At 44.0% G+C, this 26346-nt stretch overlaps 1 protein-coding gene across 2 annotated transcripts in view; it reads right to left on the reverse strand.

The window, feature by feature from the left end:
• Positions 1-26346, reverse strand: part of LRBA (LPS responsive beige-like anchor protein) — a 1198938-nt gene that overhangs the window by 959349 nt on the left and 213243 nt on the right. For both annotated transcript variants that reach the window (XM_082258080.1, XM_082258079.1), the window contains exon 22: positions 5451-6389. In XM_082258080.1, the coding sequence (XP_082114206.1) occupies positions 5451-6389 (939 nt within the window). The remainder of the gene's footprint in view (positions 1-5450; positions 6390-26346) is intronic.

Genomic DNA, 26346 nt, shown 5'->3' on the forward strand with positions numbered 1-26346 from the left:
CAACTTCACCAAGTCAGAGATCATGGGGGTTGCTTTAGCACCAGCTCTGCGAGATCTCTTGACCCACGATTTTCCCTTCAAGTGGGCATCCGGGGGTCTACGCTACCTGGGCACCTGGCTAACACCCGACCCTGCGGACTTGTTTCGCCTGAACTTTCCACCCCTTCTCGCGGTAATTCACACACTACTGGAGAAGTGGTCCGGGGGACTTCACTCCTGGTTCGGTCGTTGCAACATCTTAAAGATGTCGGTACTGCTCAAGCTTTTATTCTTATTTCAGGCGTTGCCTATCTTTATACCGGCGTCTTTCTTTCGAAAGGTCGAATCCACTTTTACACGCTTTGTGTGGGCTGGGAGGAGACCACGGCTGGCTCGCCGCTTTCTTGTCTTGCCTAAAAAAGATGGAGGAGTGGCTTTGCCGGACCCACGCCGCTACTATCAGGCAGCTATGCTGACGAGGTGGATTGATTGGGCCCGCTATGCCCACCTCAAACAGTGGGTGAATTTGGAATCACAACTTTCCACTTCTCCTGCCCAGGGCGCCTTTGATCTCTCGGGACATATCTAATGCTGTTAAGTCCCATCCCACCATTGGTCCGACGATTTGAGCGTGTGCTGCGGTGGTTCTTAGCAAGGGCCTTTCGGACGGACTGTCCCCGTTGTCTCCAATCTTGGGACACCCGAAGTTCCCCCCGGGCTGTGCAGGGGACAGATTTGGGGACCTACTGCGTGAGGGCTCGTTCCAGGTGTCCCACTTTATCACGGGTGGGGAATGGCCGACCCTCTCTCAACTGACTGCCACAGGGGGGGAAATTCTGCCTGTCCCGGTGGCAGGCGCTGCAGCTTCTCCATTTTTTCAGAGAGCTGGGTCAACCGTCAGTGTTTGCACGGGACTTGACGTCATTCGAGCATCTTCTGACTACCCAGGGCCACATGCCTCATGCTCTCTCCCAATTATATGCCCTTCTCTCGCTCCCCCCTGAGGATTTTGTTCTTCCGGGAATCCTTAAGCGGGAAAGGGAGCTTCACAGGACATTTGCTGAACCCCAGCGACGCAACATCCTTCCGTTCTCCCTTAAGTCTTCTATATGCATCCAGGAATCTAATTATAAGATTCTTACTCATTGGTACTACTCCCCGGTTAGACTCCGACATATCTTCCCGGACACCTCTGACAGGTGCTGGCGTTGCCAACAGGATGAGGGCACAATGCTTCACATCTTCTGGAGCTGTCCTCTGCTTCGAGATTACTGGACTGAAGTTCACAGGATTACCCAACTAATGACGGAATCTGTTATCCCGGATGACCCGGCATTCTTCCTACTACACTGCTCTGGGATGGCGCCGAAGCGCTACAAACGTTCTGTGATCCGACACCTCACAGATGCGGTGAAGTCCTGTATTAGCCTCTGCTGGAAAAGCACGAGCCCCCGACGATCTCTCTCTGGTTGCGCAGAGTGAAATGGATTCATGATCTGGAGGACCTGGTACTCTCCGCACAGGGTAGACGAGAACAATACTCCAAAACATGGGCATGCTGGAATATGTTTATACTGTCAGACGGGGGACAGGCTTTGAGCGCTACTCCCCCTTCGACCACTGCCTGACTGGAGTCGCCCGCACGGTTGCTTGCTTCCCCCTATCCTTCCCCACTACTTGTGGACCCTCTCCCCCTTTTCTATGGACCTCCTTTTGGATTTTTCTCATTCCATGTCCCGTCTTCACTCCTCTCCCTTTCTTCCTACCCGTCTTCCCCTACCTCTGTCCCGTAACCCTTCCTTACATATACAGCTACTCCACTTTACCCCACATTAAGTGTATGAACCCAATGGTTTTGGTTTCCTGTACACATGCTACTTTGCTTTCCATGTTGATTTCTGCTACCATACTTGTGTGCTGCCTTGTATTTCGGCACCTTAACCTCTACATTATGCATTCGTATGTGGTATGAATCTCTCAGTTCCTTGACACTTGTACTTTATGATTGCAACTTTCACTGTTCTTGCTGATGTGCTATACCTCTGTTAATATGCATTTAATATACTGTGTTCTATCATATGTTCAATAAAGTCAAATTTGAAAAAAAAAAAAAAGAATCACGCCCCTAGGACACACTTAACCCCTCCCTCTCCAATACAGTTAACTCCTTCACTGCCAGTGTCATTTTTACAGTAACAGTGCATATGTATAGCACTGATTACTGCAGTAATGTCACTGGTAACCCCAAAAGTGTCAAAAATGTTAGTCAAGGGTCCGATCTGTCCGCCGCGTCGCAGTACCGAAAAAAAAAAAAGCAGATTGCCGCCATTACTCATTAAAAAAAAAAAAAACAAACAAAAATGACAAAAATCTTTCCCTTTGTTAGTAAACGCGATAACTTTTGCGCAAACCAATAAAAATACGCTTTTTGCGATTTTTTTTACCAAACATATGTAGCATAAAACAAATTGGCCAAAAATGTTAAAAAAAATTTGATTTTTACATTCTTTTGGGGAATTTCATATAAAAAAATTGTGAAAAATAGTTATTTTTGCAAAATTTACGCTCTTTTGTTGTTTATAGCGCATGATCAAAAAAAAAAAAAAAAAAAAAAAAAAAAAAAAAAAAAAAAAAAAAAAATCGCACAGGTGATCAAATACCACCAAAAGAAAGCTCTGTTTGTGGGAAAAAAAGGACGACAAATTCGTTTAGGTACAGCATCGCACGACCGCGCAATTGTCCGTTAAAGTCACGCAGTCCCGAATCTCAAAATAGGCCCTGGTCAGGAAGGGGGTAAAATCTTCCGGGGCTTAAGCGGTTAAGGCCTCTTGCACACAGGTGTCAATTAGGCATGTTTCTGTGAGTATAAATGAGTATATTACAATGAAGAAGAATTTTACTTCACATTACTCAGGTCTTTATATTTCCAGTATGTGCTTGTTGTTTACAGGTTATGCTACCCAGATGTTCTTTTATACAAACATTAGAAAAAAGCTCTGCATGGTTTGAGATTACGAGGTCCAGCTCAGCATCATTTCTAGTTGGGGCCTCTATGAACTGTACCAAAAAATGGCTTTAAATAGGTTTATACATTTTTGTCCCAGCAGTACTATTACTCCAGTCAATTTCAAGGTAGTTAAAATCCCCTATTATCACTGTGCCAGGCCTTTTTATCTGTGTATCTGTGATAAATTGGTGTATGGGCGGGTGTGGAATCACAAATGGATGGGGCGGCTTTCCACTTGTAGCTCCGCCATTACAGTACATTTGCGGCTTGTCTTCGGTGCATGCGCGGCAGCATTGTGTCCGTGCCACTGTTTCCGGCGCCAGGACGCCAAATGGTGGCGAGGGGAAGGCTGCAAGGGGGCCAGTCTTTTTTCCCTATATAATACAGGGATGCATGGAACACCTGCTGTGATTTTCCTGGAGGCAGTTGGATATACGGATTCCATCTGCACTTAAGGTATGAATCTGGGACCTGGAATCCATCTGAGTTGGTCTATATGTGGGGGCTATAGTATCATTGCATAGTCTGTTACTGAGGTATTCCAGTTTATTTTAATTTGTTCGGTTTAGGTCAGTCTAGTACTTGTGAGGTGAACGCTGGATTGTCTTGGACGATCCTAAAGACACAGGTACAGTGTGTATGGGTGCCTGACTTTCACCCCGATATATTTAATTGGTTGACCGATTTGTTGCTATAGAAGACCCCTCATACAATTATTATTTTTGTTTAGACCAAATGTGCAACTGGGGGCATGCAGGAACAAGGCTGCACTTTTTTTTCTCCCACCCTGTTTTGCCGCAGACTGGGACCCTCTGGATGATCTCAGCCTGAGTTGCCGCCCCCGCATTGTTGTTCCATCTTGTGCCATTCATACTCTGAACTGTGCCTAGAGAGATTATTATTGGCTTATCCATATCCTCTATTGTCGGATAACCTCTGACATTGTAACTTTGTAAGTCTTGGTATGTTATAGGAATCACATTAAACGTTGTACTATGTATTGGATCGTATATTTATACTTATTTTCTTTTTGCATTTCAGCAACTATACTCTAGTGCAGTGGTTCTTAACCTTGTTGGAGGTACTGAACCCCACCAGTCTACTATGCGCATTCACTGAACCCTTCTTATTTGGAAAAATAAAATATGATTTTTTCAAATTCAAAACATAGGTATATATTTAGGTATATATTTATACATAGGTGCACAAAATTAACAAAACCATTAAAGAACAAAACCATTAAAACATGATTTTCACACAAAAACAAAAACATAATAATGAATATTTACTGTAAATCAGTGTGACTTCTGCTGTTGTCTTTCAGAGACCAGTTCAGAAATTACCTCCGCCGAACCCGTGAGACTGACTCACCGAACCCCTGGGGTTCGATCGAACCCAGGTTGAGAACCACTGCTCTAGTGCACCCCACAAATCCCTAAGGAAGCCCACAGTACGAAACCCGTGGGGACAAGGCACCCTACCCCTCTTTCCTCTCTGCGGAATGCTTGATACTATATCTGATTTTATGTAATATACACATCTTATGCATGGTTTGACATATGTTATTTAGGGGAGGTGTCAAGCTCTCATGGGGTTTACATTAATGAATATGGTTTGCGGAATCTATGCTTTTAAGGGGACTGATACCCCCCCAAACTTTTCTGAATTATTTTAATAGATTTCTAATAAAACGCATGTTTTTAGAAAATGAGATTATGTTGGTTTATTATTCTGGCAGAAGGATTCAACACCTTAAAAATCCCAGGTTCTGAATTTAAATATTTTTTCAGGCACCAAAGATTCCAACTAACCTATTTTGCTTGGCAGATTTCTGGATGGGGTTTACACACACTTTCAAAATAGTACCATTTCCAATAGTGGTGGTTTGTAACATGGGAACCGTCTTATCACCTGCCATAAGCATCCCCCATTTCACGCACCATTAGGGACTGACCCCTGTCTGCCCATTATAATGTAATTCACCCCCCCCCCCCCCCCAAGCCTAGTTTAAATACTCTTTCAGTCTTCCCATAATACTCTTCCCCTAGCGCAACAGACCCCCCTTCCATTTAGGCGCAAACCATCTTTAGCATATAGGTTGTATCCCAATGAAACGTCAGCCTAGTACTCTAGAAACCCAAATTCTTCCCTCTTACACCAGGTCTTTAGCCATGCATTCATTTCGCTAAGCTCCCCCTGTCTTTCCTGTGTTGAATACGGCACAGACAATATTTCCTGGAATAGAACATTGGAGGTTCTTTCCTTCAACTTGCTGCCTAGTCCTTTAACCACTTGACATCTGGAAGGTTTACCCCCTTCATGATCAAAGCATTTTTTACAGCACTGTGAGTAAATCGCACATAAATTAATAGCAATAAAAAAAATAAAAAAAAATAAAAAAACCAACCATCCCAGAAGCATGCATGTTCATACACAAAGTCCTAAAAGAAATAAAAGTAAATACCTCATGTAATACTTTCAGAGGTTGATCTGATTCACCATTTGAACTGGCTTTTAGTTCTAAGTTTTCAGTATCCGAAGCAATACTTGACACATCAAGCTTGGCAATTTTCTTATCAGAGCTCTGAGCATCCAATGTGCTGCTTTTTTGATCCCCAAAATCATTGGTGTTATTTGTACTGGTAGAAACGGAACCTTCCTCTATAGGTACCGAAGATTCAACATTTCCTGTGGGCATAGCTGGTGCTTTAATGACTTCTTGAATGGCACTGTCCTGTGGTGTAATGTCTGTAGAAACTATGCTGGAAGGTACATTCAAAGTGTCAGGAATATTTACAAACTCTACATATGTACTTTCTACTTCACTGCTATTTTCTGTGTAGGCTGCCTTCTCCTGTGCCTCTAAGCTTTCACTCTGTACTGCAGTCTCAACCTTTAGTGACAAGTCTAAACTCTGTACTTCATTTGATTTTATTTCCCCATCATCCAGCTCTTTTGTTAAACTCTCTGTAGAACCAGCTTGATCAGTCACAATACAATTAGCCCCTATATCTTCACTCTCATTTGAAAGAAGGACAATGTTAGGTGCATGTTCCTGCGCGCCAATAGCTTGTTCATCATTTTGATTTTCTGTTACATCAACTTCTGCAATATCTCCACCATCTGCCTTTTGTTTCATGTTTTCTTTTGTATGATAATTGTTCTCTTCCCCTTCATGTCTCTCTTCAATTTCTTCAGTTTCACCAGTTAGTGGATTATCTATATTTGATATGGCTTCTGCGAGTTCCAAAGGTGGAGTCTGAGGCCTGGACTCAAATGTGCTACTGCTTCCAGAAACCGTGCGTATTGGACTTGAGGGTCCAGGTCCTATTTCACCATCAACTTGATCTTCATAGTCTCTGAATGCCTGAGCCAAGCTTTCCTTATGCATTTCAAAAGTGACCTAAAATGGATTTTAAAAAAATGCATTTTATTTAAGTTTATGGCAGTTTGCTACATAGTTTGAGCATAATGGCATTAAGACAGTGAATAGATTAAAAACAGATTTTAATACAGCATAGAGTGATAACATGCACAACCCAGCATTCATTAGTGCATGTACCTTCTCCATAGGAGAACTATGAAGACATATTAGTTCTATCATGCATTAGTAGAATAAGATCTCACCCTGGTTGGGGCACAGTGAAAGCTCCAGGGACAGACTTCAATTTTGAATTTTTGTGGATGTTTGACTAACTTCAGCAACAATCAAAATCTTGTAACTTTTTGGTACCCAAAACATCATAAACATTGACATATGGCCACATTATGACTACTAAATCAACACAAGCAGTTTCTGCATAACATTTTTTAGATATTTCACTGTATACAACCTAACTTGCAATAACATTAAACATATCTGAAGTATGCCACACACAAGTCAAGCTGAGGTGCAGAGATTTCTTTGGGTATTTGTAAATAGCCAGTCAATATACAAGTCAATGTATTTCCTGAATGTACAGTACGTACTTTGCATATGTAATGAAAAGCCTTTACACTGCAATTAATTACTAGGTTTTGTTTTAAATGTGCCAGCTAAAAGAACAATCATTAGTCTTTACTGCAACTGGAAAGTTAATCCATAACTGTAAACTGGGAAAACAATTGTTCACTGTACTAATTCCTGCACTGTTCGTTTAGCTTCTTCTCACAGAAAACCAAGCAAAATGGGCACCAGTTTATGTGAACATGGTATGTTACAAAATACCTACAACTGCATCATTTTATTAAAGCAAGACAAAGATCCTTGCCTGATCTTAATATGCGATTTTGTGTTAAGATGCATTTTCTGCAGAAATCACATCATGATACACTTATCTCAAAGAAAGGACCCTCCAGTTAGGTAATACAGGAAAACTGTCAGATGCTAAATCAATTATTAAAAAGCTAAAGTATTATGAATATAGCACACTGTTCATGATTCAAAAATGTATCTGCCATTATGTGTCATTTCATTGGCATGAATATGTGTTAAAAAAAAAAAACAAAAAAAAAAAAAAAACACACCTTTGGCTTGGCTAGTTACTGGTTATTAATGTGGCTTTTTATGTATCACTGACTGGCAAGCTAATTTTACAGTAATGATAAAAAAAATCTAGATCTGTTTAATATATTGTGTGCTACTTCAGCCAGATCAAGCAGAAGAAAAACATTCAATAAGAGTGCATACATGCAAATAAGTTTCCAAACAAACGCAAATTAAATAATTCTTAATAACCAATATATTTGTAAAGAGGATAGCGCTAACGAGGGTGTAAAAACAATTTCCCCCCCCCCCCACAGTAAACCGCTTTAATACTGACTACACACTCCCCAATGAAGTTGTCACATTGTCACATTTGTTGTCATTTATTGATGCAATTGTTCAGTAAGAAGATGGAAATTAAGTTTGACTAGAAGCAGCACTCCATGCCGATATATCAGTAGTAAGGTCAACAATCTGCAGATAAAGCAAACAAGCCACCCTTCAGAAGGAAATGTCTGCTGGTTTACCCTTCCCCACACACCGGTATGCGTAGGTGACAAAAGGCAACAAGTGGGGCACAACAATTTTGAACTCAAGACTGATGTACACAAAAAAAATAAATTGATGGGCAAAAAATATTTTTTTTACAAAGATCGCTTATTTAACAAAAAAACATTTTTTATAGTTCAATAAATCTAGAATAATGTCCTAGAATTTCTTGTAAACCTACAACTGAATATGAAAATTAGCACTTAGAAGTACGCAGGATTATACGTATGTAAATGTATTTTTCAAACATGGAAAAAAAAAAAAAAAAACACAGATGGCTTAAAGAATGTTGCTTCGTACTGCAACATTCTCCCTTTTTAATCAAAAAAAAAAAACAACAAAAACAAAGGACTAACCTGCTTTGCATCATGCCAAAATGGCATCTAGCTAAAGAGGAATGGAAACAATTGAGCCAGTGAAAGAACTGCAGATGCTTGGGTAATGATAGCACACTTAACTTCCCAACCTTACCCCACCGCTGGAACACTCTCAACAATTCTGAATCTCTACACAAAACACAACTATTCATACATTCCATACATTGTACTGAAATCTGCTAACTTACACACCGTTTGGAAAATGTCAAACAAAAAGGCTTCAGTAAAGCAGATAAAAACAAAACTATCTATTAGGACATATAATATGGGGGAGATGCAGATTTCTAGCAAACTGCATACTGTTAAACTTAAGATTTTTTTTTTTTTTTTAAGAATGTATACTGAGTTGCTCAGTGCTTCACATATATATTAGGTGAGCTAAGAAAATTCAGTTAAATCAAACTGGTAACAAGAGAAATTAGAACACCTTTTTACACACAGACATTTTTTAAGATCTTTAACTTCGTAAAATATATGCAGCCACTTAAACATAGCTGCCAAGAAGTTCACTGACCTGGACATTTAAAAGTCAAAGGGCACACATGCTTGAAGATTGTTAATCACATCAATTGCAGAACAAATGCTTAGTATGAGATTTTAAAACCGACAATGCAGCAAAACAAATATTTCTCAAATGCAATCAAAATTTTTTAAAAATGTATATCTTTATGGAAAATTCAAATACTAAAAAAAAAAAAAAAGTTCTATATTTAAAAGCATAACAGTTTTTATTGTACTTTAAAGTCAAAGTAGAAATCTAGAAAATACAAAATGATACATACGATATCATATATATTACACTGGTTGTATACAAATAAAAGCTTGCATATGAACATTCTTTTAACCCAGATTTTTTTGCCTCCACAGCAGCAGAAAATACTGGAAAAAAAATAACAAAAATGTATAAAGACACACAGACATTCTGTGTACTTTTGAAAAAAATAATGAGAGTGGTGCAATTATGCTGGTGAAGCAGTTACTGCTTATAAAGTGTGGTGCAGCTGTGGGAGGAGAGGGCTACATTGACAAACAGCTACCCTGCTACAAAGGTGGCAGGAAATCTATCATACTGGACAATAAAATTGCAATTGAGTTTCTTTGGCTTTTTATAGCAGACGCACGTATCATGATATGTAGCACTGCAAAGCCTTTCCACTTTTGGAACATTTGTTCTTTTATCGAAGAAAGGTGTCTTAAATTGGTTAGCTAAAGGCTATGGCTGCCTTAAAACAATGAAAGGAGTGAATTGAAAATGTACCTATATCCACAATTAGGAACAGACGTGCTGCTTAAAGAACTGGTCTGTACATTTAAAATTTTCAAATCACTAGGTGATCAATTACCTGGTGTAAATTTAAAATGTATAGTCTCTCATACAAAAAGGGAGAATTAGTAAATGGTAAGATAATTCTTATTGTAGTAAATTATAGACCGACCACAACGCTTCTTTGCATTGCCATCATAGTACTACGCTTTCACAGCATGCCTGCACCCCCTTGTGGATGCAGAAGAGACATGTACATTAAAAACTGAATGTCATTAGATAGATTCAATCTGAATAAAACTCAAGGAGCAAAGAAAAAGAAAAAACACACACACTGAAGGAATTTAAAGGCCAGCCAGCAGAATTTTTAATAAGCCAGGGAATATGAGATCCACTGACTTCAATGCAAATCAGGGCCAAAATATGGATGCCAGAAGTTCTTTCTAAAACACCAGAACTACATGGCTTGTAGAATTTTTCCAGCCCTTTAGTATAATATAGTGGCAAATTACACGTTTACAAAGACGAACTAAAATTTTTTTTTTCTTCACTTCTTCAGTTAATTCAGGAGTGTGTGTATTTAGGAGGGTCTATTTCAATTTAAAAAGTGCAACAATAAAATCACAACATTTTTTGTTGTATGCATTGTTTAAAAATCTTATGTATTTAAATGTAAATATGTGGACTTAAGAAATATCAAATCCTTGTGTTGTGGAGGCTCTAAAATTATTATAGGTTAAAATAATTGCATAGCCAGGGTAAAACCACCTTAAAATTGGCATCCACCAGTCATTTATTAAAATAACTGTGAAGATCTCCAACCAATAAAATACTATTAGCCTAGGTAATACAAATGTAACATAGGAAAAAGGGTAAAAATAGTATTGGAGGGCTGAGTGTGAGAAGAAATCTCTGGATTGAAGCTAAATAATACAGCTGGTTATATTATTTTTTAAATATTTTTTAAAGGGATTGTAAAACCTCATTTCTTTTTAAATAAACATGTTATACTTATTGCTCTGTGCAGTTGGTTTTGTACAGAGTGCCCAGGATCCTCCTCTTCTCTGGGTCTCTCTTCTGTGCTCCTGGCCCCTCCCTCTTCTTGAGTGCCCTCACAGAAAGCAGCTTGCTATGGGGGTACCCCAGCCAGGTCATAGCTCCCTGTGTCCATTCAGACACGGAGCTGCGACCCGGCCCCACCCCCTCTCTCTCTCCTGATGGCTGACTGACTGATTGACAGCAGCGGAAGCCAATCACGCTATCTCAACCAATGTGAAGTGGAGTTCCGGGCAGGTGATAAACTCCTGCAACATCGCTGGATAAAGATGGGGCTCTGTTAAGTATTAGGGGGGCTGCTGCACACAGGTGTTTTTTTTTTTACCTTAATGCATATAGTGCATTAAGATTAAAAAAAACCTTGTCTTTACAATCCCTTTAAAGACTAAGTTCACCTTTACATAAAAGTGAATAAATGCACATATTTCTGCAAGTAAAAAAAAAATGAGCACCTATTTATTTTTTTTAAATTAGGAGCCTGCAAAGTCAGGCTCCAGCACACACTGCCTACAAGCTCTGTGGGGGCACAGTCCTGCATAGCTGCGCTATTTTTCAAAAGTGACAGCAGGTGCAGGTCGAAGAATACAGGGAGGTTGGAATTGGGAGGAGAGGGGAGAGGAGCTGGAATATTATTACATGTTCCCCATGTTTATAACATGTTCCAAAGGTAAACATTTAATGGGTTATTTTCATCTTGGTACTCTTGCTGGAGGCCTGCTTTAAAAAGCTTTACACAGTCCAGTAGCGAAGACAGAAGTAACGGTGCACCAGACCATATAAACACTTTCTTTTATAAGAAAGTGAAAAACAACAGGGGTTGATTTACTAAAACTGGAATGTGCAAAATCTGGTGCAGTTGTGCATAGAAAACAATCAGCTTCCAGTTATTTCTTTTAAAGCTTCATTGAACAAGCTAAGGTTAGAAGCTGCTTGGCTACCATGCACAATTGCACCAGATTTTGCACTCTCCAGTTTTAGTAAATCCACCCCACAGTTATTGGTTTAACCACTTCAATTACTGGGCACTTTAACCCCTTTTTCCACCATACCAATTTGCAGGTGCTGTCGCACTTTGAATGACAATTGCGCAGTCATGTAATACTGTACCCATATGAGATTATCATTTTTTTGAGACAGAGCTCATTTAGTGGTATTTAATCACAACTGAGTTCTTATGTTTTGCTAAACAAAAAAAAAAAAAACAAAAAAAAATTCTGGATAAAAAAAAAAAAAAAAATAATTGTTTCCTCATTTCTGTTATATAATTTTGCAAAGTAGTAATTTTTCTTCTTCACTAATGAGGCTGCACTGATAAGCCTGTGTGAGGAAAGGACTGCCGATAACCGGCAAGTCTGGTTACATGTGATCAACTGATTGGACACAGCTGATCACATATTAAAGGGCCGCAGTGATTGGCATTTTACTGAGAGCTGTTAACAAAGAACAAATGTTAAGTTAAGTACTTGGGGTTTTTATAGCTACAGATAATAAAGGTGAAGGCACTATTCTGTGGGAATTTTTTGCAACATCAAGGACTGAACAAAAGGCACTTTCTGTTAAACAGACAAGGTCAAATCTAACAGACACAAGGGCATCCTAACCGATGAAATTATCTGGGCCACTTCTTGGACAAAACGTGTGTACTAATGGAATGAGAAGCAATTAGGCTGGCCATACATGTTCAACTTTTGTTGTACAATTTTCTGGTAGATCTACCACAAACCACATAATGTGAGGTCAAAGCTAAACAACACATTCACTTGTATCCAATTAGGCAGGCCTTTGTACTACATACTTGAAGGTAAATCTCAAGAAAATTGGACAGAAAATTGTAAGAAAATTGGAACATGTATGGCCAGCCTTAGCCTTTGGAAAAAAAACTCCCTAGGCCGAGACTTGTCCTTTAACCACTTGCTGACCGCTCTATAGTACTTTTACTGCTACAGGGCAGACGCTGTGGGCAGAATCACGTATATATACACGATTCTGCATTTCAGCCTGCAGGGGGTGCAGAAGGATGATCCGGGTTCTTCTGGTTTCTTTGCGAAACAGAGATAAGGATCGCTCTATTATCCTCATTAAAGCTGCAAACAGTAAAACACAAAAACACTGCCTAGGCACACCGTTAATCCTTTGACCGCCTCGATGTTTAACCCCTTTCCATGCAGTACCATTAGTAGTGTGACAGCGCATATTTTTAGCACTGATCACTGCATTAGTGTCACTGGGTGTCACATGTCAGTATCCAACAGTCCACTGCAATATCGCAGTCCCGCTATAAGTCACTGATCGCCACCATTACTAGTATAAAAAATATAAATTCTATAAATATATCCCATAGTTTGTAGACGCTAAAAGTTTGCGTTAACCAAAAACATGTAGCAGAATACATATTGACCAAAATTTATATAAACATTTGATTTTAATTTTTTTTTATTGGATATGTTAAATAGCAGAAAGAACTTTTTTTCTTACCAAAAATCGGTCTTTTATAGTGCAAAAAATAAATAACACAGTGGTGATAAAATATTACCAAAAGGAAGCTCTATTTGTGGAAAAAAATAAAAATTTTATTTGGGCTCAGTCTGGCACGACCATGCAATTGTCAGTTATAGTAAAGCAGTGCTGTATCGCAAAAAGTGGCCTGGTCTAGATGAGGGGGTTAAATTTTCAGGAGGTCAAGTGCTGAATGGTACTCAAGGCCAACTTAAATTCTACACTTAACTGGAGAAACGCCAAAATCCATCCTATATTTACCGTGATGAAATTTCCTAGCATAACATCAGCCCATAAGATATCCAGAGCCTATGGCAAATATTCCTGGAAGAGGGCTTCCTGGCTCTCATTAAAAAAAAAACCATGTCAGAAACTGCTCTCCCCTTCAGAACTTGAGTTTCAACAGCCAAGATATTAAGTCCAGGGACTGCAAATGTCCAGTCTAGCTCAAAGTGCCATCCGCTGCCAAGTTCATGATGTGGACATATCCTTATCTTCTGGGCCAAGCTGGTGTGATCAGGATCACTAGCTTTCCTTCCACTCAAATCCTGTGAAACAGACATGGAAGAAGCTGAAGCAGAAAAGGATTTATTAGAGAGAACTGGTCCCATGGTGCCAACTAGGGTGTCTACCGCAACTGCCTGCGAGTCCCTTGTCCTGGAGACAAACCTGTCAAGTTTTGCATTGAATATAGATGCCAGAAGATCCACATTGGGTGTGCCTCATTACTGGGAAAGGGCTGTGAGGGATGAAGAGACCTCTTCTCTGCCACCAAACGCTAGCAACTGAGGAAGTCCCATCTGCCAATTTTCCACACCTGGGATATAGAAACAGAGCTGCCTCCTTCTAGGCACCCGGATGCTGGTGCCTCCCTAATGGTTAATACAGTGGGGAAAATAATTGTTTGATCCCCTGCAGATTTTGCAAGTTTGCCAACTTACAAAGAAATTAAAGATCTATAATTTTTATCAAAGATGTATTTCTTTTTTTAAATACTCTTTATTACAGAATGACTCATTACAAATAATATGCATCTCTTAACATACTCAATCACATGCTTTAGGTTCCCCAAGGGATCCCTACATTCAAAACTATACAGATAGAAGAGATTCAGCTTACTGTATAACATGACCAGCCCCAGTGGCGTAGCGTGGGTTGTCAGCACTCAAGGCAAGTAAATTTGCGCCCCTAACCAGCGCACATTTAGCGCTCTCTGGGTCCCTTCCACTCATACAAAAATTAAAACCCCTTATGGTACATTTTAGGATTTACCTCTCCTTCTCTTTGTTCTCCTTTCTTTCCCTTTTATCTCTCTCTATCCTAATTTCTTGTTTTCCCCCCATCTCTCTCTCTATCCAGCTTTCTTGTTCTCTTATTCTTCCTCTCCCTTTTTCTTTGTTCCTCCCCCACTTTCCCTCTCTCTTACTCCCTGTTGGGGGGGGGGGGGGGTGGGAGGCTGGGAGAGTGGCGCCGGGTGCAGGGACAGCCCAGCTGGGAGGCCACAGGCTCTAGGAACAGCCCAGCTGGCACCCCTCCCCACTAACTAATACACTGCTGACCCCCCCTCCCCTCTATCTAATACACTGCTGACCCCCCTCCCCGCTATCTAATACGCTGCAGACCCCCTCTCCCCTCTATCTAATACGCTGCTGGCCCACCTCCCCACTATCTAATAAGCTGCTGGCCCCCTCCCCACTATCTAATAAGCTGCTGGCCCCCCTCCCCACCATCTAATCCGCTGCTGTCGCCCGCTCCCCACCATCTAATACACTGCTGTCCCCCCCTCCCCACTATCTAATACGCTGCTGTCCCACCCTCCCCACCATCTAATACGCTGCTGACCCCCCCTGCCCACTATCTAATACAATGCTGACCCCCCACTATCTAATACGCTGCTGACCCCCCCTCCCCACTATCCAATACGCTGCTGGCCCCCCTCCCCACTATCCAATACTCTGCTGGCCCCACTATCAAATACACTGCTGACCCCCCTCCCCCTAATATGATGCTGTCCGCCATGGCCCCCTCCCCCTAATACAATGCTTTTCCCCCCGGCGCCCTCCCCCTAATACAATGCAGTTCCCCCCCCCCGGCCCCCTCCCCCTAATACAATGCTGATCCCCCCCTCCCCTTAATATTATGCTGATCCCCCCTCCCCTTAATACAATGCTGCCCCCCTCCCCCTAATACAATGCTGCCCCCCTCCCCCTAATAAAATGCTGATCCCCACTCCTCCTAATACAATGCTGTTCCCCCCCTGGCCCCCTCCCCCTAATACAACTGTTATCCCCCTCCTCCTAATACAATGCTGTTCCCCCCTCCCCCTAATACATTGCTGTCCCCCCCTGGCCCCCTCCCCCCTAATACAATGCTGATCTCCCCTTACATTTGGGTCAGCAGTTTATTAGGGCAGTTGGAGGGGGGTCAGCAATGTATTAGGGGGAGGGGGGAATGAGCATTGTATTAGGCAGAGGGGGCCAGGGGGACAGCATTGTATTAGGGGGAGAGGGCCGGGGAGTGGATCAGCATTGTATTAGTGGGAGGGGGGGGGGGGATCAGCATTGTATTAGAGGCCCTAATACAATGCCGATTCCCCCCTCCCGCTAATACACTGCTGATCCCCCTCCAACTGCCCTAATAAACTGCTGACCCCCCCTAGCCCCCTCCCCCTAATACATTGCTGATCCCCCTTGGCCCCCTCCACCTAATACAATGCTTATCCCACCTCCCCCTAATACAATGCTGTTCCCCCCCAGCCCCCTCCTCCTAATACAATGCTGACCCCCCTGCTGCCTAATAAAATGCTGACCCTCCAGCCCCCTCCTACTAATACAATGCTGACCCCCCCTCCCCCTAATAAAATGCTGACCCACTGGCCCCCTCCCCCTAATACAATGCGGTTCCCCCCAGCCCCCTCCTCCTAATACAATGCTGACCTCTCCCCCTAATAAAATGCTGCCCCCCAGCCCCCTCCCCCTAATACGTTGCTGATTTCCCCCCTCCCCCTAATACAATGCTGTTGCCCCCAGCCCCCTCCTAATACAATGCCGATCCCCCCCCCCTCCCCCTAATACAATGCCGATTCCCCCCTTCCCCTAATACAATGCGCTTTCCCCCTCCCCTTAATTTTGGGGGGGGATCAGCATTGTATTAGGGGGAGGGGGGGCGGATCAGCCTTGCATTAGGGAGAGGGGGGGGGGGATCAGCATTGTATTAGGGGCCCCAATATGCTGATTCTCCCCCCCCCCAAATGCAATACAAGAGGACAAGGTCCCCCTCAGCCCATTTACTCTTACCTGGCTGTCTACACGTGGCAGCTCAGGCTATGACTGCTCCACTCACTCAGTGACAGTGTGACCTGCTGCAATGATGCTGGCTGCTGACGCCTGGCGTCTGTGTGGGAGGGATCGACCCGTCATGCAGTAAGACTCAGGAGATGATCCGCCGCCCGCCGGATAGGACGTGGCAGGTAAATTGTCACCGCGCCGGGTGCTTCCATCTCCACACGTCCACCAGGCCCAGCGCATGAGCCCAGGGGGAGAGGGGAGAGTCAACTGGCCCCCAGCAGAAAATTTGTCCAGAGACGGGCAGGGGGGCATGTTGAAGTCCACCGCCACCAGTAAACAGGCAGCCGGGTACAGAGCCAGAAGGGGAGTTAGACGGAGTAGAAGCGTGAGCTGCCCCGGCGGGGGGACGTAAACCCCTGCAGTGACCATCTTCAGGTCATCACATAATGCATGCATTAGGACATACCTACCCTGAGGGTCCAGGCAAAGATACGGGGGCTAAAACTGACAAATTTGTGCACCAAATGCTCACACCCCCTAGAATAGGAGGAGCAAGTGGAGTGATAATAAGAACCCACCCATGCCTTTTTAAGGGCCAACACCCTACTCCCCACCAAGTGTGTCTCCTGCAATATACAGAAGTGGGGCGATAGCGTTGCAGGAACATGAAAACAAGAGACCTTTTAAATTTGGAATTTAGCCCCCTAACATTCCACGAAACAGTAATAGGGCCCATAATCAACTAATACCATCATCAGAAAGCCTCCGGATCAACACCTCGGGCCCCGCAGTGGTTACAGGGTCCCCAATTTTAAGCTTGTGAAGAAGTAGCAGAGAACATATACAGACATAAGGAGTACATTCCCCCGAAGCAGCATACCTTGCACTGTACCAGAACATACCAGAACATAAGAGAACATAGAAAAAGTAACCCCCCCCCCTCGCCCTCCCTAACCTCGCGGAGCACCAGGTCCCGGTCTCTGAAGTTAAGCAGGCGGAGAATGAAAGTACATGGAGGGGCGCCCGGCAGTCCCCGAGTTGCCGGCATCCTGTGCACCCGCTCCACGACAAAGAAGGGGGGGGGGAAGGGCCTGAGGTAGGAGTATATGGAGAAGGCGCTCTGTAAATAGGACCAGATCAGCCCCCTCCGGGAGACGCACAATGCGCAGATTGTTCCTCCGATTCCTATTCTCGGCGTCCTCGGCCTTCACCTCCAGGGTCTTTACTCTAGTGGAGAGCGTGCGAAGGGTATTCACATGAGCATGCAGGGTATCTTCCACGTCCCCCACCCAGCGCTCCACCTCCATCAGTATGGTACAGAATTTGTCCATGTCTTTGCGGATTAACCCGACATCCATCTGCACGGAATCCATTTTTACCTGTGAGGGTCGCTTGGCAGGTAGCAATTGCCTGCATTAGTGCCGTGAAGTTAGCTTGCGCCACCAAGGCCTGCTCCGTGTCCTCCGTCTGAATTGCCTTATTGAGAAGAGTGGCTGGATGCTTTCCTGCTCCGCCGGCAAACAAGGGAGGAGGACCCGCTTTCGCATAGGTACAGAGGGCAGACGAGTCCCTGCTCTTCACATTATATGGCATAAAGGAGCGAGTTCCACACTAAGTAGGGCAATGAACTGCAGAGATAAACAGATAAAATAGGCAGCCATGACCGGAGCTCTAGCAAAGCACGTCCGCTGCAGTGGCCATCTTGGACACGCCCTGTGGGCAAGATTTAATATCAAAAAATTAGAGCATATTATAAACGGACTCTGACCTGTCTGCCTTTCTTACTCTCCGATCTAAATTTCAAATACCTACTCATTATCATTTTCAGGTATCTCCAGGTTTCACATGCCTTCAGATGCAATTTCTGTCCCAACCGGTTTCTTTCTCCTACTCTGAGCTGGAGGCTATTCTTCAGGCATAAGACCTGAGGAAACCTACATCTTAAATTACATGGATATCGCTCTGTGACTGCCAGCCCTTTCTTAGGCCGAAACGGACCGGGGTTGTCTCCAGACTGGATGATGACTGGAAGGAAATTTGGGCTTCCCCCTTTCTCCCCTGGTCTCAGCCAGGGACAAGATGATCCAATTTAAAATTGTACATAAAGCATACTATACCCCGCACAGGTTTCATAGGATGTCTACAGTATATTCTCAAATGTGCTGGCGTTGCCAGCACCAATTAGTAGATTTCTTTCACATCTTCTGGACCTGTCTGGCTATAGTACAATATTAGTATGGCTATAGCACAATATTAGTAGGATATGCTATAAGTGATCAACCGCGCAATGCATATATTTGTACCACAAGATCCGAATACTGTCTGCTTGGGTTAATGGAACAGCTGGTGGTGGCAGTGGCCAAGAGAACCCTTATTAATCTCTTGCTAATTTAGGCTCGCAAGGCAATCACTCTGTTGGAAGCAGGCTTCCCCTCCCACGGTGGCCTTTTGGATGCGAAAAATTAATACTTCACCACTATATAAAGCCAAAAAAGCTAATAGAGGGTGCCCCCTGCAAATTTCAAAAGATCTGGTCCTGCTGGCTGGAGGACACTTCTACCGACCACGGCGATGTCCGACTATTCACATTAGAGCGCTAGCCCTGACACGACCCCTTGTATGAGTGTAGCAAAATGATATTTTTAATTTCACATTACAATGTTTGAGCCTAACCGTGCCTGAACCGACCTTGAGCTCCTCTGTTAGGGGTTTCAGTTGTTGTTATTACATGGGTTTTCTTTTAGATTGTTTTTTTCTATAAGGGCGTGGGCAATTGTATGTCTACTTAAAACTCAATAAAAAGATTAAAAAAATAAACAACTAAATTGTTGCTCATGAGACAAGCTCAAACAACAAAAATACCAGCATGCCTTCTCTCTGTGGAAGCAGAGAAGGCCTTTGACTGTGTTGGTTGGCCTTTTCTTGAATACTCTTTGGTGCAGTTAGGGTCAAGTCCAGTCCTAGTGCATAATATCCTAGCACTTTATTCTAAACCTACTGCAAGAATAAAGATCAGTGGATCATTGAGTTCTAGCTACTTTATTAAAAATGGTACCCGTCTGGGTTGTCCACCATCTTCACTATTGTATGTTCTAGTAATGGAACACTTGGCAATAGCCCTTAGTCAAAAGCCTTCTATTACCGGTATTCAGATACGGTGAAACATCCCTTATCGGTGAAACGTCCCTTATCTGCCGATGATTTGTTACTCAATGTTGCCAATCTACATATTTCCATGCCCTCTATTCTACTTGACTTTCAGCATTTTGGAGCTTTGAGTAATTTTAAGGTATTTATCTATATTAGAAATCCCTAATGTATCCCTTTCACCACATCAAGTCCTTAAAAATAATAATTCTCTTAAACTCTGCTCCTCGGTGCTTATATATTTGGGTATTAGAATCCCTCTTGATCCAGCCAATCTATATTCAGGGAATTATCGTATGCAACGTACATTGCAAGATCTTAAAAAGTATGATCAGGCTTTAGATTTGTGGTCTCTGAGGATTGACATTTAATATGGACATAACTAGATTTTTGTAAGAACTTACCATAAAATCCTTTTCTCTTGAGTCCATTGACAGACGCAGCTCGTATGCTTCGTATACCATTGGGTTATATTGCCCCCTGCAGTAGTAGTACTAGTCAGAAAAAAAATCAATTCACCACGCCCAAGGGTGCTGTCCCTATAGGCATAACCCCACACACCTTGCTCCAGCAAAACAGGTTCCTTGCCAGAAGTGAAAAGAAGACACAAACCATCCCCATATCAAAGGGGCGGGTGCTTAGTCTGCCAATGGACTCGAGAAAAGGATTTTACGTACGTTCTTACAAAAATCCACTTTTCTCTATCGTCCATTCACAGATGCAGCTCTTATGCGGCTTATACCACTGACGTCCCAAAGCAGTGTAGGCATGAGGGGTGGGGAGAACGCAACCAGATAGTAAACGTAAACTCCAAAGGCTAAACTTATCCAACCGGGTAACACGAAGCTCAACCAGGAACAGGAGCTCACCCATGAAAAAAAAAAAACCCTAAAGATAAAAAAAAAAACTATTGTCTTATGAAACTGCAGCCTGCAAAACCTTGCGGCCAAAGGATGCATCCGAAGATGCCAACAAATCTACCTTGTAGAATTTTTTAAAAATGTGCACAGACAACCAAGTCGCTGCTTTACAAACTTGCACTACTGAGGCCTGATGGCGAAAAGCCCAAGAGGCACTCAGCGTTCTAGTAGAATGAACCTTCACAGGGAAAGGAGGAACCTGACCCTTCAGTGAATAAGCCTGAACAACCGTCTGCCTGATCCATCTGGATTTGGTCGCAGCAGACGCAGCCAAACCTTTGAGGTAGGCAACAAAGAGTCCGATTTCCTAAAAGAGTCAGTTACCGTCAGATAAACCCTTATCACCTGAACCACATCCAGAAAGTGCAAGGCAATTTACTAGGGATGCTAAGGCTTAGGACACAGGGAAGGCAACATAATGTCTTCATTGAGATGAAAATCCGACACCACCTTAGGAAGACATTTTAGGTCGGAGTACCACTATCTGTGGACCACCAAATAAGGCGAATGACAGGACAGTGCCGCCAACTCAGACACTTTGCATGCAGAAGTAATTGCCACCAGAAAAGCAACCTTCTACGACAAAGAAAGCAGAGAAATCTCTCTAATGTTTTCAAAAAGGAGGCTTTTGAAGAACAGACAAAACTAGATTGAGATCCCACGGAGGCAACGGGGATCTCCTTAGAGTAGCCAGATGATGCACCCCCTGAATAAAAGTGCCAATCAAGCTACTAGAAGCCAACGGACGTTGAGAGTAAATAGCCAAGGCGGACACTTAGCCCTTGATAGTGCCCAAAGCCAACCGCTGCTCAATCCCTTTTTGTAAAAAGGCCAAAACCATAGCTATAGAAAACAAGCAAGGGTGCAGCTGCAGCGATTCACACCATGAAATGTGCGATTTCCACATACGATGATAGATCTTCCTGACCTTAAAAAGTGTAGGAATCACAGAGTCAGAAACACCTTGCATTCAACAGCCATGCCGTTAAAGCCAGCGACCGTAAAGAAGGATGGAAGATTGGTCCCTGGTACAGCAGATCCTCCCGCAGAGGAAGTCTCCGAGTAGGATGACAACCATTTTTACTAGGTCTGCCTATCAAGACCGACGAGGCCAGTCTGGGGCCACCTTGCAGAGAAACCTTGGTGTTTGATCAGAAGGAAGGCATAAATAAGCAGATACTGGCTCCTAGGAGCCACTAAGGCGACTGTGGCGTCGGCCAGAGGATCAAACCTCTGGACTTTTTTGTTGAGGCGAGACGCAAACCGATCTACCTCCGGAGTTCCCCACCGGACACACAGGAGATGAAACACCTCTAGATAAAAAGGGACCATTCCCCTTGATCCGACACCTGACTCCTCAGGAAATCCTCCTGCCAATTCTCCACACCCAGAATGTGGCCAGCGGAGAGAGCCGGAAAAATTGTCTTCTGCCCATACCAGAATCTCTGCCACCTCCGTGGCCGCCAGGACACTCTTGGTGCCACCCTGATTCATGTAAGCCACAGCTGTGGCATTGTTCAATTGTATCCAAACCAGGGAACAGCATAGCCGATTCGTCCAGTGGAATAGGCAAAGCTTGATCGCCAGGAGCTCCAGAATATTGATTGGTAAGGAAGACTCCTCTGTCGACCAAGTCCCCTGGGCACAGAGCTTCCCCAGCACTCCACCCCAGCCTGAGAGGCTGGCGTCTATGGTGATCACCATTCAAAACAGCGGCAGGGAGGACTTTCCCTGACACATAGCAGGCCACTGGATCCACCAGGATAGAGCAGACCTCGTATCATCTTGTTTAAAGACCGTGGCTCCCTGTTCCATTTTGCAAGAATCTCTTTTTGCAGAGGACTCGAGTGAGACTGAGCAAGCGGGACCGCCACGAAGGTCGATACCATTAGACCCGGGGGGTCTCATGCAAGTCCATAGGTAGGACCGATCGGTTTCCAACAGCAACCTGATCGCCCCCTGCAACTTCTGAAGTTTTTCCAAGGGAAGAAAGACCTTCGCCAAGACGGAATCTAGAGTCAGCCCCAGATAAGTCAACCATACTGAGGGTGACAGAGCAGATTTTTTTAAATTGATCATCCACCCGAATTCCTGAAGGGTCTGAACCTGTAATTGACAGGTTGTCCAACAGAGCAGAATGAGAGTCTGCTCGTAATAGGAGATTGTCCAGATATCCCAGGATCACAATCCCTTTGCGACATAAGGCCAACACTGAGGCCAGAACCTTGGTAAAAAATCTGGGAACAGAGGTGAGACCAAAGGGTAAACGCCACAAATTAAAAATGCTCCTCTGCCAGCGCAAAGCAAAGAAATTTGCTGGTGTCCCCGTAGATGGGGGATGTGCAAATACGCATCTTTGATAATTGATGGAGGCCAGAAAATTCCCGATTCAAAGATGCCGCCACCGACCAAATGGACTCCATTCTAAACATCTAAGCCGTACAAAATGGTTCAGAGCCTTGAGGTCCAGGATTGGACGCAACTTGCCCTCTTTTCTGGGTACCGTGATCAGGTTTGAATAGAAACCTTGAAAGCGTTCCTGCGGAGGAACCGGTACGATCACTCCTTCAGCAAGGAGATCCTTCTAACGATCTGGAGACAGGCGAAGATATGACTGAAAGAACCTGTCCGCCGGGAGGGACCGAAATTCGATCTTGTACCCGGAGCGAATCAGTTTGTTAACCCATTTGTCTAGAATAAAGGAAGTCCAGGGTTCCTGAAAGAAGCGCAGACGTCCCTGAAGAGGACTTGTCCACAGCACCGGACTGACTGGTCTTGGGCTTGCCTGACGAGGGCTTCTTAGTCCCTCCAGAAGCTCTGAACGGCTTTACCTTTTTCTTGCAACCCCAGAGGAACAAAAAAAAAAAAAAAAAAAAAAAAAAAAAAAAACAACATCAATGAGCGATGAAGGAAGGCCCCTGCTTATTACAGGGTGCTTTAACTTTGGAGGATTGAGCAAGAAGAGTACGCTTCCCAGCAGTCAGACCCTTGATCAACTTATCCAATGAGTCGCCAAACAATTGCTCTCCCAGGAAAGAAGATCTGTTAAGGCCTTCTTAGAAGCCTGGTCAGCCGACCAGCTTTTCAGCCACACCAGGGGAGCCGCATCGAAGGACCATTACACAGGAACACCAGGGCCTGGGACATCTGGTCCATAAGTTCCATCAGCTTTGGGGGAACTAGGTCAGGATCCAAGTTCCCATTCAGAACCTTCACCCATTCCGTAACCGTCTGATACCAAAACAGACACAAAAACCGGTTTCAGGATACAACCCGCCAACACATTTAGGTGGCGGTAAAGGGATTCCACCCGCCGTTCAACCGGGATCTTCCAAAGGCACTATAGTAAAATTTGTTCAACCTGGAAACAGGATGATCCACCTTAGGCGGTACCGTCCAACGGTTGAAAACCGTCTCAGCAAAGGGATAACGGCGTTTAAAGCACTTAGGAACTACTAGCACGTGCTTGATGCGCTGCCATGGTTATTTAACAATATCATGAAAATTCTCGGAAAAAAAAGGCACAACCCTGCCCGATTTTTGGGTCTTGCCGGAGCCAAGACACCCGTGTCCCTGCTGGCTTGGGCTCATCTGCCATTTTGAAAGTTTCCCTTACTGAAACAATCAGGGCTTCCACCAAAGCGTGCTCCCGCGCTGCAGCTGAAGAGGACAGGTCCTCTTCGCCATCCGATTGCGAGGACAGCGACCCCTCAGGTAGGGGTGGGGGGGGAGTCCGTGGCAACCATATCAGTCTCTGAATCAGAGGACCCCACCAATGACAGTGAAGGAAGCGGCCGTTTTCGGCTAGTAATCTTTTTTAAGCGCAAAATCGACCATGGTCACCAGGCTTTCTAGTGCTGCTAAAATTGCAGCCAGCGACTGCGATCCAGAAGGTCTGGTAGACACACTAAGGGTATCTGAGGGTGAAATCACTGCCTGGGACTCCATAATTAATGCAACAGAAAAAAAACAAAAAAAGAGTACTGTCACTTCAAGCGCCGATCGTGGTCCCCACCGCAGATCACCGTGGTCTGCGGAGTACCCCTTAAATATATACAGATCGAGTGTGCAGGGATATGCCCACAGAGACCCCAGTACCGGTCTATGCAACAGGAAAGTGAGAGTCACAGGATATGACATCAGCCTGGTATGTGAAAGGTCATGATAAAAGAAAAGGAATTGGCAGCACTCCAGGTTGAGTCAAAATCCAGATTTATTGACTGGACATCCAAATATGACAATCGTGACAAGGTAGACGCGTTTCACACACTGACTGTGTGCTTAATCATTACAAAGAAAAAAATGGATTTTTGTAAGAACTTACCGTAAAATCCTTTTCTCTTAAGCTCATTGACAGACGTAGTCTTCTTGATTCTCAAGAGCTGGGTTATGTTGTCTCCGCAGGAGTAGGACTAGGCAGAATGACAAAACGTTCTGGCTCCACCCTAGGGGCAGTCCCTGAGGGTATATCCTCCCTCTCTCTGCTACAGGGAATCAGTTCTGTTTAAAGCAGTACAGAGAATTTAACCCAACCCAACTCAATGATAGAGGGGCGGGTACTACGTCTGTCAATGAGCTTAAGAGAAAAGGATTTTACGGTAAGTTCTTACAAAAATCCATTTTTCTCTATCGCTCATTGACAGACGTAGTCTTCTTGATTCTCAAGAGCTGGGACATCCAGAAGCAGTGCCACAAATGAGGGGTGGGATTGACAAAATCAATTCCAATCTAGAAGGCCCAACCGGTGCCAAACTAGAAGTTTTAAAGGCTCATTATAAACAAAGAATGAGGCTAAAGAAAAATTTTTCCAACGGAAAAAAACCCTCGAGGTAGACCACTGGTCTCCTCAAATTGCGGCCTGCAAAACCTTGCGGCCAAATGAGGCATCAGACGATGCCATTACATCAACTTTATAATGTTTAGAGAAGGTATGCACCGACGACCAGGTAGCCGCCTTGCACACCTGGACCACTGACGCCTGATGGCGAAAGGCCCATGACGCACTAAGTGCCCGAGTGGAGTGCGCCTTAACAGGGAACGGGGGCTCCCGACCCTTAATAGAATAAGCCTGCACTACCGTCTGTCTGATCCATCTGGAAATGGTCGCGGCAGAAGCAGGCAACCCCTTTTTGGGTCCATCTGGGATCACAAAAAGTGAATCCGTCTTGCGAAACGAGTCTGTCGTTTTCAAGTATACCCTGATCGCCCGGACCACATCCAAGGAGTGCAAAGCAAATTCCCGAGGATGACTGGGCTTAGGACACAGGGAAGGTAATACAATTTCTTCATTCAGATGAAATTCTGAAACCACTTTTGGTAGGAAGGATGGATTCGGACGAAGAACCACCTTATCTCTATGAACCACCAGATATGGTGAACGACAAGATAATGCGGCCAGTTCTGACACCCTGCGTGCAGAAGTAATAGCCACCAAGAAGGCCACCTTCTGGGACAACGTGGGTAGAGGAATCTCCCTAATATCTTCAAAGGGAGGTTTCTGAAGAACCGACAACACTAGATTAAGATCCCAGGGGGGTAACGGCGCGTGCACTGGCGGAGCCAGATGTCGCACCCCCTGGATGAAATTCCGCACCAAGGAATGAGTAGCCAAAGGCTTCTGAAAGAAGATGGCTAATGCTGAGACCTGACCCTTGATAGTACTCAAGGCCAGTTTCTGCTCAACCCCTTGTTGCAGAAAAGCCAATATTCGGCTAATCGAATAAGACCGAGGACGGAACCCCAAAGGTTCACACCATGCAATGTAGGACTTCCATGTGCGATGATAAATCTTTCTGGAAG

Source organism: Pelophylax lessonae (assembly GCF_965119305.1).
Source record: "Pelophylax lessonae genome assembly, chromosome: 1".
NCBI classification, from domain to species: Eukaryota; Metazoa; Chordata; class Amphibia; order Anura; family Ranidae; genus Pelophylax; species Pelophylax lessonae.